General features: G+C 35.0%; 1 protein-coding gene across 3 annotated transcripts in view; it reads left to right on the top strand.

Moving 5' to 3' along the window:
• The window catches only part of LOC150076474 (uncharacterized), a 187589-nt gene that overhangs the window by 152149 nt on the left and 18238 nt on the right, over positions 1-17202 (top strand). For all 3 annotated transcript variants that reach the window (XM_090388102.1, XM_090388101.1, XM_090388104.1), the window contains 2 exons: positions 4800-4924; positions 13422-13482. In XM_090388102.1, the coding sequence (XP_090244228.1) occupies positions 4800-4924; positions 13422-13482 (186 nt within the window). The remainder of the gene's footprint in view (positions 1-4799; positions 4925-13421; positions 13483-17202) is intronic.

Genomic DNA, 17202 nt, shown 5'->3' with positions numbered 1-17202 from the left:
GAAGTTAAAATCTTAGGATCTATAGCATTAAGTACTATTTGTAGTATTTTATTTAATCTGCTTTTATTTTTCAGGCACTTAATTTTTTCCATTGTAACTACATCTGACAGGTCAGCATTTCCCCACTCGTGCCTAATCTACTTATCTACATTCCATTATGGTTGCTGGGTATTTCTGCTGTTACTAACAGTGCCCCGGGTACATAAACCATCATCATAATATATTAATTAATCATATTTTTTAGTTTTACTTTTCACTACAATTAATTTTTTATTATTACAATATATATATATATATATATAAATAAATTTTAATATGAATGTTACCATAACGTAATATCCTATCCCAATTATATTATAATTAACTGTTAATTGTGATTGTGCCAACAAAAGTAGGCCAACAATTCGAGAAAAGAGCCTTTCCTCTCAGGCAGTAATTTCCAACCTTCCTTGGTCAAAATACCCCTAAGTGGGTGTGAGAAGGCAGTTTTGTTATCACTGATCAAAGTTAGTGGTATTGTGCTGTCAGACTCGCACTTCTATAGTCAAATTAGTATAAGCTCCAAATATAGCATAATGTTTCAAGTGAAAATTATAGAACCATTTAAACACACGCACACACATTAATAATGATTACTTTTAACACTGATTTGATAAGATTACAAATTCTCTTTACCAAGAATTAACAGTTTGCCCAAAATGAGCCAAAAGATTTGATAAAATATTTGGATCTGCCAAAACTTCTGCAGATCCTTGAATCAAACCTCCTAGCTAAAAATCACCTCTCCATTGATATCATTTTCTTGCTACTGACACTGAGTAGGAGTTTGTTCCATGAACAAACTCCTACTCAGTAGTGAAAAGTAATCAGGAATATTGACTTTTCACTATTACAGCAGTATTTTCAGATTAATGAGTGCCCTAGGAGCTCCAGTATATGAACAGAATTTAGTGGAGACTTTTCATGGATTCCAGGATAAGATTATCCTGGAAGCCATTCCCCTCCATAAGTGCATCATTTTATGCTTCTGCACCAGTTGCGCATTTGGTTCACTTAAAGGAGAAGTATAAAAACCTTAATAAACTTAAATATGAAGGACATAATAAGTTACTTTTTGGAGACCTGAAATTTCTGTAGTTCAGTTGTAAAATGTCGCAGTAAAATGCCATGTTTCATGTGCAAATGGGAAAGCAGAGCATATATTACCTTCATTGCTGAAGATAATATATTTAAATGGAAGCCTCATTCTATAAGTTTGTTAGTCAGCGAAATATTTTCTGTTGGATAAAGGTCTGGTATGCAGTCAATCACTGACACAAAATTTTATAAATTTTAAACATATTCCTAACTCGTTTTGCTTTGTGGCATGGCATTTTGTCTTACTGAAACAGTGATTACTGAGCTTCTTTCTTTGTTTTATGGCACCAAAGAATAGAAGAACTTTCATTTAATGATGTACGTATAGCTGTTGGCACTTAGATAGTAGTGCTCCCTAGATTTTAATCATACTCCGTGAAGCATCCTGAAACACATTTATTTGACCCTCGCTGTCCTGGAGGCAGTGGCTAAAACTGAATGAATGGTTTTCCTTATGTGGTGTGTGCCTTGCAAATGTTCTGCTGTTTTTGTTAATTTGAAAGGTAGTTCATTTCTCTAAGTGTGTCCATGTTTTTGGCATCCCAATCTATGTTTAACCCTGGAGTGGTCTGTGTGACCTGAGAAATCCATAAAAAAACAATCTTTGTGCAAAAATTACGGATTGTGATTAATGATTCAAGATAATTCAAGATTAATGATTCAAGCTGAAACTCTCTACCTTCTTAACTATGGAAACAGTTTTATTGGTGTAGTTTTAAAGTGACAATTTTACTCTTTAATCAGAGTAACTGCATAAAAGCACCTGTAAACTGCTACACAGCCATTCTTGTTTAGTAGGCTAAACTGTTTTTGTTTGGTAAACATCACTGGTGCTTCCTACCAAAAAATAGATAAATAAAATATATATCTGTGTATATTTACATTTTAAAAAAATTTTTTTTTTTTTTAATATTTCGATAGTATACATTGATGTTCAAAGAAGGTGCATCACTTAGGAATTTCACATTTCTAACCCTTTTTTGCAATGGTATGTTACATTAATGGCTAGCATCACAAATAAAAATATAAACAAAAGATATTTTTATATAACAGTTTTGGTAAACACGACAATTATGGCTGAAATGTTATCAGACGCCTCAATTTTCTTCAGTTTATCATTTTAAATGGAAAACAAAATGAAAAGTTCCCCAGGTGCAAACTGATATTTAGTTGAACCTCCTCTGGCCCTGATGGTTGCACCGTCGAGGCATTGACAAGATCAATTTCTGAAGGTAATCAACTGATCGTTTGTGGTTCCAAACACGAATTATGAAGTTCGCGAAGGGTCTTTGGTTTCTATATGGCAACTGCAGATTCCACACGATGCCAACAGTTCTCTATAGAATTCAGGTCCGGGCTGTTTCCTGGCCAGCTAAGAGTTGTAATGAACCATTCTTCCAACCATTTTTTCACCTGTAACAAATGTAAACACATTACTGTCAAACTTCTAATGCAGAAATGAAGCTAAAGTAACTACAGAAGTGCCTACTTAACACTTTTCGCCTGATGACAAGGAGCAGAGTCATCCTGAAAGATGCAGTTACTTGGCAGGTTGAAATGGTCTCTAATGGTTAGCAGTAATTTGCCTTTCAATATAGCCAGGTATCCATTGGCGTTTACGAAACCTTTTATAAACTGCAGGTGACCTACTCCATGATACGAAATGCACCCATGCACCCCTGTATCATTTGGCTGGTGGGGAATTTCACTGTAGACACCATACAGTCTGGATGGTATTCTTCACCACGTTTATGGCGAATCGTTTGTCTCCCATCAGAGCCATGCAAGTTGAATTTCTTCTCATCCGAGAAAATAACTGACTTCCACTGCTCGGGGTTCCATTTGGGGCCTTTTTCATTTTTTGTGCGAGGAGGGACTTCTTAGGACGATGGGCTACAAGTCCATTTTTGAAGTGGCGTCTTCTGACTGTTACTACACTTGCTATCACTCCTGTACGTTCTTCCCATTCTCTTTTTCATTTTCTTTTTTTTTTTGCGTCCGGTCAGCAGAACCAGTATTCTTGAGTTTGGAAAGAAATCTACTCACTGTTGACTGATTACAAGACACTATAAGCAGTATGACGGGAAGAACATCCTTCCTCACCTAAAGCAACAATAGCACTCTTTCTTCATGGCATCAACTGCGTGTAACTCGCCATCCTGACACAAGCAAGGAATGACTGCAACTCTTGCAGAGCGTGCTTATATAGCTGCAAGTAACTGCTGATGCAATATTACATCATTACCTGTGGGTGTCAATCTTATCTGATGCAATCTGTAAGAAATATTGTCATATACTTATGTTTTTCGGATGACAATTACAATTTTCAGGGGTGATGAACATCAGTGTATGTGCAAAATTTTAAAATTATGCGCATAAATTTTAAATTTTGCACACTTATTGGTGCAGGAAATTTGAAATAAACTTAAGTGAAATTACTCATGGGTGTGTGTGTGTGTGTGATGAATTTTTTAAATTTATGTATTATGTATATAAATTTTAAAAATTTGTATACATAATATATAAACAAAAAATGTGTGTACGTACAGTTTTTAAATTTCACATCCTTAACTATTTTATAAATTGGAAAATGGAAAGAACTAATCGTTTTGTGTTTATAGTTTCTCTTTGACATTTTTTATTTTTTTTTTATTTTAAGCAGAATTAATAAGCTTTCTTTCATTGAAAATGATGTAAAAACACATTTTTAATTTTTCAAATTTTCTATTAACAACAATCCTTTAATGCAACCCAGTAACAAAATGCCAAGCATTGGTATATTGCAAACAGAAGTCTGAGAAATCAAACTTTTTTCTGGAAATAAAAATGAAAGGGCACCTCTCACCATCTGCGTGACCATGTTTGTTTCAGTTCAGTGCACAATCATTTTTCCTAGGTTAATCAGGTATATTTGACTTGCCCTGATTTGACTTGCCCTGAATTTTGTTACTACTTCTCTTTCAATGTATAGCTTTTCATTTCTGCTGTAATAAGCTGACATTAAACTGCTGATGGTATAATGTTTTTGCCAGTTGTCTGCAACCATTCTTGGTGCTATTTGACATGTTCTTTATTGTTCTACTGTTCTTTATTGCGTGGCTTGACATACAAGATAGCAATCATCAGGGAGAAAAAAACTTACTGTGCCTGGCATACCTGATTTGCTCAAAAATTCAGTTTTCATTTTTTGCTGATATTTTCTATTACAAATGATACTCCAGCACAACTAAAACTTCAGCTTGGATTTTAAAAATTTTAGCAAAGTAGCTTAAACATGTTTTTAATGACAAATTGATTTTGCACTCATGAATGCACTATTACTGTTAATTTTCATTGCAACAAGCACTATATGGGCAGTATGTAAAATCAGAATCACAGCCTCTCAAGTTTTCAAAATTTCTTGTGGCTTTTAGTTTTATCACTGATAATACTGATGATCTTCACTTGTCATGCATTTCTATGTTCAGAACTTATGTTAATTTTTTTTTACTGCTTCAGGAAGATCGTTTGTATATGTAAATATTATAGTAATCATAATAATTTGATCAATTGATTTTTAATATTTTTTACAGTTTAAAGATAAATTACTGAGTGTTCCATATTTTTGTGGCTTTGGTTTAACTTAGTCTGTAAGCAACAACTTTGACTTTTTTTCATTTCAGTGATTGAGAGAGTACAAGAAAATGAAGCAATCAAATTGATAAGACTGAAGGATGGTTTGCTTAAACTTTCGGATGCCTATATTGAACTTGCTAATAAATGTGCAATTATCTTTGAGGCTCAGAGAGTAAGTTTTTTTTAATTGAGTTAAAAATAATGAGATAATATTACTGATAATTCTTGGAACAAAATATGCTTTTTACAGTTATCATGACTATATGCTTCACCTCAATGTGGTTTAACGTGGTTTTATGGATATTGGTTTATGAAAGTTATATTAGGAAACTCTCAAAGGGAAACTGAAAAGTAGCTCCTGACCTTATAAAGCTTAGCCACTTCTGACTAACAAGACACACCAATTATTATTATTAAGAGGTAAATACAGCCAGGCTTTGCATAACGTGAGTTTGATTAACTCGTTTTTCAGTTACTGCTATTTGAAAAATTATACCACTTTTCACAATGCAAATTTCCAGTTAACGTGATCTCTTTTTTTCACATAAAAAAAAAAAAAAAAAAAGATTTGAATCACGCGTTAAGCTTACTGCATGTAGGACGGGCAATAAAGAAACGTTTGCCTGCTGCCCACCTCAGTGTGTTCCATCAACCATCGGAAGAAGACTTGTTACTAGTTTGTCTCCCGCTAATAAAGTCAATGCAGACTTGCATTTAAAAATTCTAATTTTTAAATGCAATTTAAATTTTTAAATTCTAAATTCTAATTTTTAAATGCAATTAAAATTTTTAAATTCTAAATTCTAATTTTTAAATGCAATTTAAATTTTTAAATTCTAAATTCTAATTTTTAAATGAGCCAGATGAAAATGTTACCCCAAAGGAGATAACGGTAAAAGAACTAAATGGAATCTTTTGTATTGCAGAGAACCTCAAACAAAAGGTTTGAGGTTCTCTGCAGTATTTATTTCACTAGGGCCCAATAAAGATTGTTCTCGGCTATCGGAAATTGATTGATGAAAAGAGAAAGTCAACACTATTCAAATATTTCCATAACAAATTGTTTCTTCATTGTATATTTTATGTCAGAGGTTCCCAAACTTTCTCGGTTCATGGCGCCCTTAGTGTCTCGGTAATTTTTTCACGGCGCACCTAGACCAAAAGAAATACCTAACAGTTCTGTTCATTATGTAGTTAGGTCCAAACAACTTAATAAGAAATGTTGAAACTAAGAACTACCTCAAACTAGTAGTTTGCACGGTGTCCGACAGATGTCAAGTATCGCTGTTTCCCTCGAAAATTTAAAATATTCTGCAGCGCGCAGTTTGGGAACCACTGTTTTATGCAATAAACATTTAATTCCATGATTGTTTTCATTATCTTTTACATGGTATACAGTTAAAAAGTTATTTAAAAGGTATTTTTGAAATTTTTTATAGACATTCCTGAAGGTCAACCAATTATAATTTTTCCTATTGATTATTATATTCGATTAACGCATTTCCGTTTTGCACGATGCGCTCATGGGACCAAGTAATTGCGTTAATTGAGGTCAGCCTGTAATGATATTAGCGTTAGTAGGGCACATGATGCAAGAAAGCAAGCTTATATAGTATCATATGCTCTACTAATGCTAATATCACTATTTGTTACCTCTTAATAATAATAATCGGTGTGTCTTGTTAGTCAGAAGTGGCTAAGCTTTATAAGGTCAGGAGCTACTTTTCAGTTTCCTAATTAATTTGCCACTGAACATTATTAGGTTTTGTCTCGTTTTACCTTGAATTTATTCACACTATCCACTACCACAACAGACTGAAGTTTGTCCCAACAATCAACCACCTGCTTGGAAAGAGCACCTCTTTGTTGCCCTTCTGCTCCCATTCCAGCAGCTCTAGGGGTGTTAATTTTAATACACTAACATGATTTTTAAACTGGAACCTTATTTTTGATCTTTGTTGCTACTTGTCTCTTTAATTTGGTAATAAAATATTTTTTAAAATTTGGCTTTATTCAAATATTTAAGAATGTGTACTGGTAAATGTTAAGAGTTAGTACTTCACATCTTACCAGGTGGTACACTGGATTAGGTTAACTTGTTCTTTATAATCACTATACATAGCCCAGTGGTGGTAGTAGCAGGTCACCTGACAGGTGCCTCTCAAAAATAATGCTCCCATGGTTATTCCTTAATTTATCATTAAAAATCTGCAATTTTTTTTTTGGCTTCCTAAATATAGATAGACAAACCTTTTAGTCCAATATTTTTGAAGTAATTTCTAATGGTTTTTGAAACATTGAGAATTGTGACCACCTATTAGGTGACCCACCTCTGTGTTTGCAACATTTTGGCATTTTGCCTGAAGAGTGGACCAGACAGGCACCAATGCTGTTACTAAATTTTGAATTGTTTATTATTTGTTTATTTTATTATTTCTTAGTTCAAGATGACCTGTTTTCTCTCTCCCACTAATTCTATAAAAATTTGGTCTTAAATGAATTATTTTGGAAAGATTTTTTTTTTTTCACGTGATAAAGACAAGAAACCAAAATGCAATATTCACACAAGATTCCTGCCATTTTGTGGGTAGCTAGCTACATATGAAGTTTTGAATTATGTGTTTGTTTATAGGTCATGGTTACTTGCTTTCCCACTTATTCTCTAAGTATCTATAGTCTTACAGGAGCTGTTTTTGAAAGATTTATTATTATTTTGGCATAAAAAAGATGAGAACAGAAAATGCAATGTATTCACTTGAATAGTGGACATCTTGAGATGTTGGCTACTTGGAATACCAGAATAGAGGTAATTTTCAAATTTCACGAATGTTGGCATGCCGATTTGGAATAAATTTTGAAATAAATCTGAAAATAGAAGTAACTAATTGTATCAAGTGTGTGTTTGTGTTTTAACAATATTTATTACTTAATAAGCAAAAATGTGTGTGCACACTTGAAGTTTTAAACTTAAAAATGGAAGAAACTTATAGATTGATGTTCATGTTTTGTTGTAATTTACTGCCGATTTTTTTACTTTTTTTATATAAAAGGTGCAAAACAATGGTGGGTTTTTTTTTTTTTTACACTTTTTTAATAAGATCTTAACAGTTACAATAAATATCACAATTCACTAAGAAAAGATGAAGTGTTATAGAGGCAGAAATCAAAAAACTCAAATGTTTTTCAATAAATTAAAAGGAAAGGTGACCCACAGAAATATAAATACATTTGAAATTTCATGCACATAGCAGTCTTCTAAACTGGAAAAAGGAAGATACTAATAGATATACTGGGTGTGGCAATTAATTTCTGGAATTCTGCTGTTGCAATCATATTGGATGAGTTTTAAAATAAATGGGAGTAGTATGCCATAGTTTAAACTTCCTCCAACATATACAGAGAGATAAGATTGTCCAGTAGTCTGACAGGTTGCAAGTAACATCCACTTTGTAGTGTTAATGTTCCATGTCATCACAATTTTGCAATGGAGCAACGAACAAATATCAAATTCTTGTTTAAACTGGGAAAATCTTCAAGATAAAGGTATGAAATATTAAAAACTGTTTATGGTGATTAAATGTGAAATATGTTCGAATGACAAGGAGTTCAAAGATGGATGTGAGGTTGTTCACGATGTCCTAAGAAGTGGGCATCCATCACCTCTCGAAAGAAGGACAGAGTTGCCAGAGTTTGGGAAATTGTGGCAAGAGATCATTGTTTGAACTTTAGGATGATGGCTGATGAGTTGTATATGAATAAGGAGACAATTCGTCAAATTCTGCATGGAGATTTAGGGAAAAGGAAGGTCTGTGCAAATATATGCTGCCGAGCCTTACAGATGAGCAAAAGCAACAAAGAATATATCATGCGAAGACTTCATCCAGACTTCTCAAGGTAATCCTAATTTCCTCTATAGTATTGTCATTGGAGATGAGTGTTTTAATATAACCCAGATAAAGAGCATCAGAGCATGCACTGGACTTAAAAATCATCACCAAGGTCCAAGAAGTTTCATTTACGGACGTCCAGGGTAAAGACAATGCCGATCATGTTTTTCAGCAAACAGATGTGATATGCAGGGAATGGTGAGCCTGCAATTTTGAAAGAAAGGCAGCTGATTCTTGTTGCATGACAATACCCTCTGCCCATTCCACACTTTTTGAAGACATTTCTGGAAAACATTTTAATTTTATAGATCAACCATCCACCCTACTCTTCTGATCTAGCACCAACGAACTTCTTTCTCTTTCACAAAGTGAAAACTACCTTCATAGGAAAGAGATTTACAGATGTTTGGCATATTAAAAAAAATTATAAAAAATAATGTAACTGCTGAACTCAATAGCATCTCTTTGGATGCCTTTGCTGACTCATTTCAGAAACTTTTAAAATGGTGTGATAAGTGCATTCAATCAAGTGGTCCTTGAGGCTGTCACAGACATTCTCTCAGATATGCCAGACAAGCTGTTCTTGCTACCTGTGAGTCTAAAACGCTGATGGAACTGATATTCGGGTGACACTCAAGTCAAAGTGGACCCAATTTCGGCGAAGTCCGGACGGTCTATGACAGCCAAATCCTCTGCTTGCACCTTCACGATGGTGGGACTGTTAGTAATCCTGGGTATAACCTTCATGCACAAGTACATGGTGGGTGACCACCCAGGTGTGAACCAACGTAAGCAGGGGTCGAGGTGTGGCGCCCACACCACATGGAGGAACGCCGCCCCTCTATGTTACCAGGCAGTACTAGGTGGTAGATGACTCTCATCAACCGGTGAAATACCACCACTTTGCTTATTGGAGGCTTGAAGTGGTGGAACCCATGTTTTGTCTCTAGAGCTAAGTTCCGGCCAACCCTTCCCTATCTCTTCCATCATGCAGTATGATTGATGATTTTTGAGGTTATGATGAATGTCGTGGCGAGATCCAATATTCCTTACATTTCGAGGGTACAGCTCTAAAACGGTGTTCGAAGGCCGGCCGCTAGTTAGTACACCGGACTGAACCTATTGGTAACTCTCTAGGAAGCTTCCGGATCAGCTAGTGTATAATCTTGCTACCTCTACTCTGCCAGATAGTGACTGGAGGGAGTCCGAGTAGTGTGTATGCGGGGAGCATTGTCGAGGCCACGTTATGTCAAGGATCTGGGTATATTCTTACCACATGTACGCCATATCCAAAAATTTCATTACTTCATACAGCATGTCCCACCCACTTTTTCTTACTATTGAATACACCATGAATTGTCAAAATAATAGAGCAAGCTTATCTGCGAAAAGATCTAAACCTCCCAAGGACTTCCTAATTCATTTCACGAATATACGTGGTCTCAATTCTAATCTCAACGATGTCCATTTCCACTTGCAGTCTTCCAAACCCCATGTACTTTTTCTGACTGAATCTCAGTTATCAGTTGATTCAACTACTGCTCATTTCAGATGTCCAAATTATTTGCTGTATGATTCCTTTCGCCTCAAAGGTGGTACTTGTGCATATGTCCGTTCTGATATTCCCTGTCAGAGACTTGGCAATTTGGAATCTCCTCTCTTTGATCTTCTCTGGCTTAAAATCTCTCTACCTCATTGTGCAAAATTCATCTGTTGTCTCTACCGTTCTCCCAACTCCACTAATCACTTGGAGCTCTTTGACTTCCTCTCTTTGCAACTTGACTTTCTCCAGTCCAACTTTCCTAACAGTGAGGTAATTTTCCTTGGTGATTTTAACGTTCACAACTCCAGCTGGCTTCCGTTTTCTAGTCACACCGACCCAGCAGGTCGAGATGCTGAGGCTTTTGCAATTACTAATGACCTAGCACAGATTGTTCATTTACCTACAAGAATACAGGACAATCCTAATCATACAGCCAATACGCTTGATCTTTTTCTCACAAACAACCCTTCTAAGTACAAGGTTGAAGTGAGAGGTCCTTTAGGCACTTCAGATCACAACTTGGTGATTGCCTCTTCTCCAATGGAACCTTTATCTCATGGCTATTCCCAACCTCGTATTGTTTGGCATTACAAGAATGCAAAATGGGATGACCTGCGAGACTTCTTTTCTTCTTTTCCTTGGTCTGATTACTGTTTCAAAACTTCTGATGTCAACGTTTGCTCAGATCGTGTCAGTGAAATTATTCTTGCAGGAATGGAATCCTTTATCCCACACTCCACTTTAAAATCTCGTCCTTTATCTAAACCTTGGTTTTCCAATAAATGTGCTAAGGCTGTCCAAGAGAAGAACGTTGCATATCGTAATTGGCTTGTTTCTAATTCTTCAGTTTCATTTTCTGCCTACACCAAAGCTCGCAACAATTGTAAAGCAGTTATTAATCAGTCCAAACTAGAGTTTGAACAGGCTAAGAGTAGAAAACTTGCTTCTTGCCCTAATGGTAGCCGAGCATTCTGGTCTCTTGCCAAAGCTATTGGCCGCAACTTTTGCCCATCTCTGCTCCCACCTCTGTCCAAACCAGATGGTTCTGTTGTCACTTCAGCCAAGGATAAAGCTGACCTGCTAGCATCCCATTTTTCTTTGAGCTCATGTATTAATGATCTTGGTAAAACACCTCCCACCATTCCTAACACGCTCCATTCAATGCCTCCTGTGGTCTTCCGTCAAAAGGATATCAGAAGGATTTTGATGAATCTTGATGCTAAGAAAGCTCCAGGTCCTGATGGTATTTCTCCACTTGTTCTCAAAACCTGTGCTCCTGAACTTACTCCTATTCTTTGCCGCCTTTTTTCACTTTCTTATTCCAAAGGTGTTTTTCCTTCTGCTTGGAAATTTGCTCATATCCAGCCAGTTCCTAAAAAGGGTGACAAATCCCTCCCATCCAATTATCGTCCCATTGCAATTACTTCTACCCTTTCTAAAGTAATGGAGAAATCAATTAACCGCCAACTCTTAAACTACCTAGAAACTTTCCGTCTGATCAACGATCGCCAGTATGGATTCCGTCAGTGTCGATCCACTGGTGATATTCTGGCTTACGTTACCCATTTATGGACTAATTCAATGGAAAGGTTCGGTGAAACACAAGTAGTTGCTCTTGACATCTCAAAGGCTTTTGATCGTGTTTGGCATAAATGTCTTCTAAACAAGCTTCCATCTTATGGTTTGCCAACTGTTTTTAGTAATTGGTTATCCAGTTTTCTCTCTGATCGCTCACTGAGGGTGATGGTAGATGGCTCTCTGTCTTCTAACTTCTCCACTAATGCCGGTGTCCCCCAAGGTTCAGTTCTTTCCCCCACTCTTTTCCTCTTGTATATCAATGACCTTCTTCCATTGACTGGAAATCCTATCCATAGTTTTGCCGATGATAGCACATTGCATTCAACTTTCCATTTTGAGAAACCTTGTCCAGCTCAATCAGCTTTAAGTTCACGAAAATCTGCTGCCAATTCCTTAAATGCCGATCTTCAGGTAATTCTCCAGTGGGGCAAAGACAACTTAGTTGATTTCAACCCTTCTAAAACTCAATCTTGTCTTATATCTCGCAAAAAGGATTCTTCTGCTCCTATGCTTATCTTTAGTGACACTCCGATTTCTAGGCAAAATGATATATCTCTTTTGGGGATTACCCTGACTTCTAATCTCTCTTGGCACAAGCACATTACAAATATTGCTTCCTCTGCATCTAAAAAACTTGGTTTTCTCTTTCGCTCTCGGCGTTACTTTTCTCCCAAACAGCTGCTCACTCTGTATAAATCGCAAATCCGCCCTGCCATGGAATATTGTTCCCACATCTGGGGTGGTGCCCCCAAAACCTCTCTCAGGCTTCTTGATTCCATTCAGAAGAGGGCAGTTCGGTTAATTAATGATTCATCTCTAACAGAGTCTCTCCACTCGCTGTCTCATAGACGCACTGTTTCTGCTGCATGCCTCTTCTACAGATACTTCCATGGGCACTGTTCTTCTGAATTGGCTTCTATAATTCCCGCTCTCTCTTTCAAAACAGTCCGAACACGTGCCGCCACCAGCCAACATCCATTTACTGTCCAACTTCAAACCCACAGAACCAACTTTTCATCTTCCTCATTTATTCATTCAACTGCCGTTTTCTGGAACAACCTTCCTTCATACGTATTTCCTGAAAATTACAATCTACAGAAGTTCAAGTCCAATATCAACAAATATCTTCTTTCGTCTTCTCAACCTCCAACCCAAGCACGGTACTAAGTACTATAGGTTTAATACCTCTCGTGTTTGGGGTTCTCATAAAAAAAAAAAAAAAAAAAAAAGTGGCGATTTACTTTGAATAAAAATAAAGCCATTTTTGAGCTCCTTCTTTGTGTTGTTATTCTTGCACCGGTCCAGGAACTTTATTGCGATTCCTTGTATGTTTATATTTTATGTACAAAACAATTTATTTTTAATATAGTTATTTTTTTATTAAGAAAATAAAGAACTTACATATAAATATTGTAGTCCATTAAGAAAAGATGAAATATTTGTACTATAGAAGCAGAATTTAAAAAACCCAAAATGTTTTCCAAAGATTAAAAAGAAATTTAACTGTTAGGTAACCCACCCACCATGTTTTCCACAAATAGGTGCTTTACCATCACCACCACTGGGTTAATTATTTCATAGCAGGAACAACTAAAAACAACTAAATTTTGTTACTAATATGGTGATTAATAAATCTAATGTAAAATGTTTGAAATTTATAGGAGATATCGCATCAGCTTCCTGATGTGCATGGCCGGGAGCTACATGAAATAAAATATACAGGTTTGTATTTCACATATTTGTTACTTTAATATAGATGTTCATGTTAATTAATTTTTATAGGTTTTTCTAAAAGTGTCTTAGGTAAACAGTGCTTAAGAATCAATATGATTTACCATATGGTTTACTGTGCCATGACAGAGGAATTCCATTCTGTGGTGACACAGAGTAGAATTCCTCCTTCCCAGTCAAAGAACATATTTCTTTTATAAAATAATTTGCAGTTCTGCCATACTCTTCACTTGCAATCAGTAACTTTGGTGGGGGGGAAGCATTGATTAAAAAAAAATGTGTGTGTATGCTGTAAGCATGAAAGATGTTTTTTGTGAAAACATTCTTGGCTTGGAAGAGGTTAGTGAAATCCAAGCCAATAGCCTAATTAGGAAGTTTAATTGTAGCTATTTATTGAATATTATGATTGAAACAATACAAATATTTGTCAACAATTTATTTTTTCATCTTGCATTTTCTTCACATTCCATTGTTAGGTGCCGCTATATATATTTTCATATAAAAAAGTCCTTGTGACAATAGAGGAGGGGGGGGGAGTCTGAAAAAGGACTTTCTAAGGACCACTTCAGGCAAGTCTATAGTTAGCCAGTCTGAGGCAAAGGGGTAGTTTTCCCCACGGGTCATTCTGGATTTTTTGGCCCACACAGTGTAAATCAACCCATGAACACACACACACACACACACTGGTGCAGTATGGTCTAATTCATTGGTGTGCCTAAAACCCAACATTAGGGGGCAGAATATTAACCTGTCCCCTCCACCCCCCAAACTTGTCATCATTATCATCCAAAATGTATTACATGCAATAGGTGTACAGTACAGTTCACTGTGAGTATATAAATCAATTCTTCTAGACTATCAGCTTTCCATTCACTAATTTTACTCCATTCTATTTATTTTTTTGTTAAATGTATCTTTTCTTTAATGGTTCCTTCAGTCCATCTTCCTCTTGGTCTGCATATAAGTATATTACCATTTATTTTTAATTTGAGTATATCTTTAGCTAATCTCCCTTCTTTCATCCTTTGTATGTGCCCATACTATCTTTGGTTTGTTTTAATTGAAAGTTCTTTCATCTACACACCACTTTAATATCAAATACATAGACTCAATACATTAATCACCATTCATTGCCATAAGTTACAGTGAATGTATTGAAGTCATCTGATAAGAAGTCCAGCAAGTCTTGAAGCAGCTGATAGCAGAACATTTAGATTTGATTGAATAGCAGATTAATTTTACAACATTGATTTTTAATGAAATTAATCTTCAGTATTTGTTATCAGAGTTTCATGTTAAGGTAACAACATGTAAGGTAACAAATTATTATTTCTAACCATAGGTTGCAATTCAAAATGTGGTGTAATGCAGTGCCAGCAGTGGCTCTGTATTATGCTACTTTACATTACTTCACAAGGGACCTGTCAGTTGTCCTTTGCAAATAGAATCTTCACACAAAAATTGTTCATTTAAGGTTAATGTCTGAACCTTTTTCTCCCTTCCTAACTATAGTGAGTTTTATTGGAGTAGTGAAATTTTTTGTTTTTCTCAGAGTTACTGTGTGTAAGTACCTTCTACACCTCCTGTGTAAGTACCTGCACAACTAGTCTTGCAACTGTTTTTGTGTAGTAGTCACACTGCACATCAAAGGTGTCCCCCCCCCCAAAAAAATAGAAGAATATATATATTTATTTATTTTAATAAAAGGAGGAAAACAAAATTGAAATAGAGAGAAAGTTTATGTAATTACACCTTTTAGTGCAAAACAGCTTACAAAGAGTGTAATAAATGAATAATTATAATAACAAATGAATTGTAAAGAGGATAGTATAAAGGAGTACCAAGACAAACTTACACCTCTATACTATCCTCTTCACAATTCTTTTTTATAATTATACATATAATTATATATATATTATTAAAGGAATACAAAGGAATTAAAAGGTATATTAAAAAATTGTAATATTGTTTATGGAACAGGGACACTGCATTCTTTAGCAGACCAAACCCAATGACCATAATGTATGTATAAAGGTTAAATGAGATGATTGGGAATGAGAATAGAACATGAACTACAAATGGCGATTGGAACTGTGGAAAATGAAGGAAAATTGTGAGAAGATAATAAGAAAATACTTATTGCTGAATAACTCTTAATTTCAATGTTGTCCATTTGTAGTTCATGTTCTATTCTCATTCCCTATCCTCTCATTTAACCTTTATGTATATACAGTATATATATATATATATTTTTTTTTTTTTTTTTTTGCAAAAGTTGAAAATTGCATTATGATCCTAAATTTAATATTAGCATTAGTAGAGGCATATGATGCAAGAAAGCAAGCTTATATAGCATCAGCCAAAAAAAAAAAAAAAAACAAAATGTCTAAAATATCACCAGCTAAAGCAAACCAAAATAAATGAAAGTACCAATATGTAAAAACAGGTATCTATGTATATTAATTAAGCCAACAAATGGAAAGTAATCAAACTAAAAAATATAAAACAAATAAAAAGACTGATTACCATCTTTACATATTGAACCTATCAATTAATAAATGAGTAATTAGCACAACTAGTATCTGTTTCTGTGCACTTCATGCAGCATTAAATAGGCCTGAATATGAAAGCTTTGAATAACAGCTTATATGGGAATGATGATAAATATGATTGCCATTAATGAACTTATTGAGAGTGACTGATTTTGATGTGTTCTGGTATAAAGGACCCATTGATCCAACAGGTGGTTATCTAATTTTAAACAAAGAAATTAGTTTATACTAAGTTATAATGTAATAATGTATCTGCTTACTGCTTCACCTCCACAAAAGAAATGACCAAATGTTTGAATCAAGGTTACTGCTGTAGTGGCAACTTCAGTTCAAATCATATGTCATATATTAGCAATTGTATATCCCCTTAATAAACCCATGCTCTGATTACAGTATAACTTCATTTCTGTAGAGGTAGTCCTGAATTACTTTTTTCGCCACTGGCTCCGTTATTTTCTCTGGAACAGAAATCAAGCTTACATGTCAGTAATTGTGCTGTGCCCTTTACTCCTTGATCCACTTTGTGAATGGGGAGACATTTCATATTTATGGACAAAGGTTTACTTTACTTTTTTTTTTTTAAATTATTTGGCTGATGCTATATAAATTTGCTTTCTTTCATCATTTGCCACTACTACTTCTTTTACAATTCTGGCCACAAGCATATTCAGCCGGTTCTATCGAACAGGTCCCCACGCTCAAATGGTCAAAACAATATTGTTGATTAATGTATTAAATATTATTCATATTTTAAATTTTTCTTCAGTATAATATAAAATTATTTAATTATGTCTTAGTTACTGTAAAATGTGAAAAATTAAAAAAAAAAAAAAATTACTATTACAAGAAACACCCTGCATAAGTTTTGCACAATGCCCTGAAAGTAATTCTTGAGCAGAGGCCTGCAAATTTTGGGGCCAGCTCTGCCTAGGTAACAGAATCCACTACTTTCTTTATCCAGAGCATTAATAAATTCTTCATTAATTAAAGGTGAAAGAACTTTTTTTGGTTCAACCAGTGGAACATAAATTTAAACATTATTTTATATTATAGTAGTAGTAGTAGCATGTGATGCAAGAAAGCAAGTGTAGGAGCTTATGCAGCATCAGCCAAAAAAAAAATCACACCATTCCCTCCAAATGTCTGTCCAGTTTCTCCT

This window comes from Mastigoproctus giganteus, chromosome 13, assembly GCF_048544385.1.
Source record: "Mastigoproctus giganteus isolate SK-2022 chromosome 13, ASM4854438v1, whole genome shotgun sequence".
Lineage (NCBI taxonomy): Eukaryota > Metazoa > Arthropoda > Arachnida > Uropygi > Thelyphonidae > Mastigoproctus > Mastigoproctus giganteus.
This window is presented reverse-complemented; position numbering and strand designations above follow the sequence as displayed.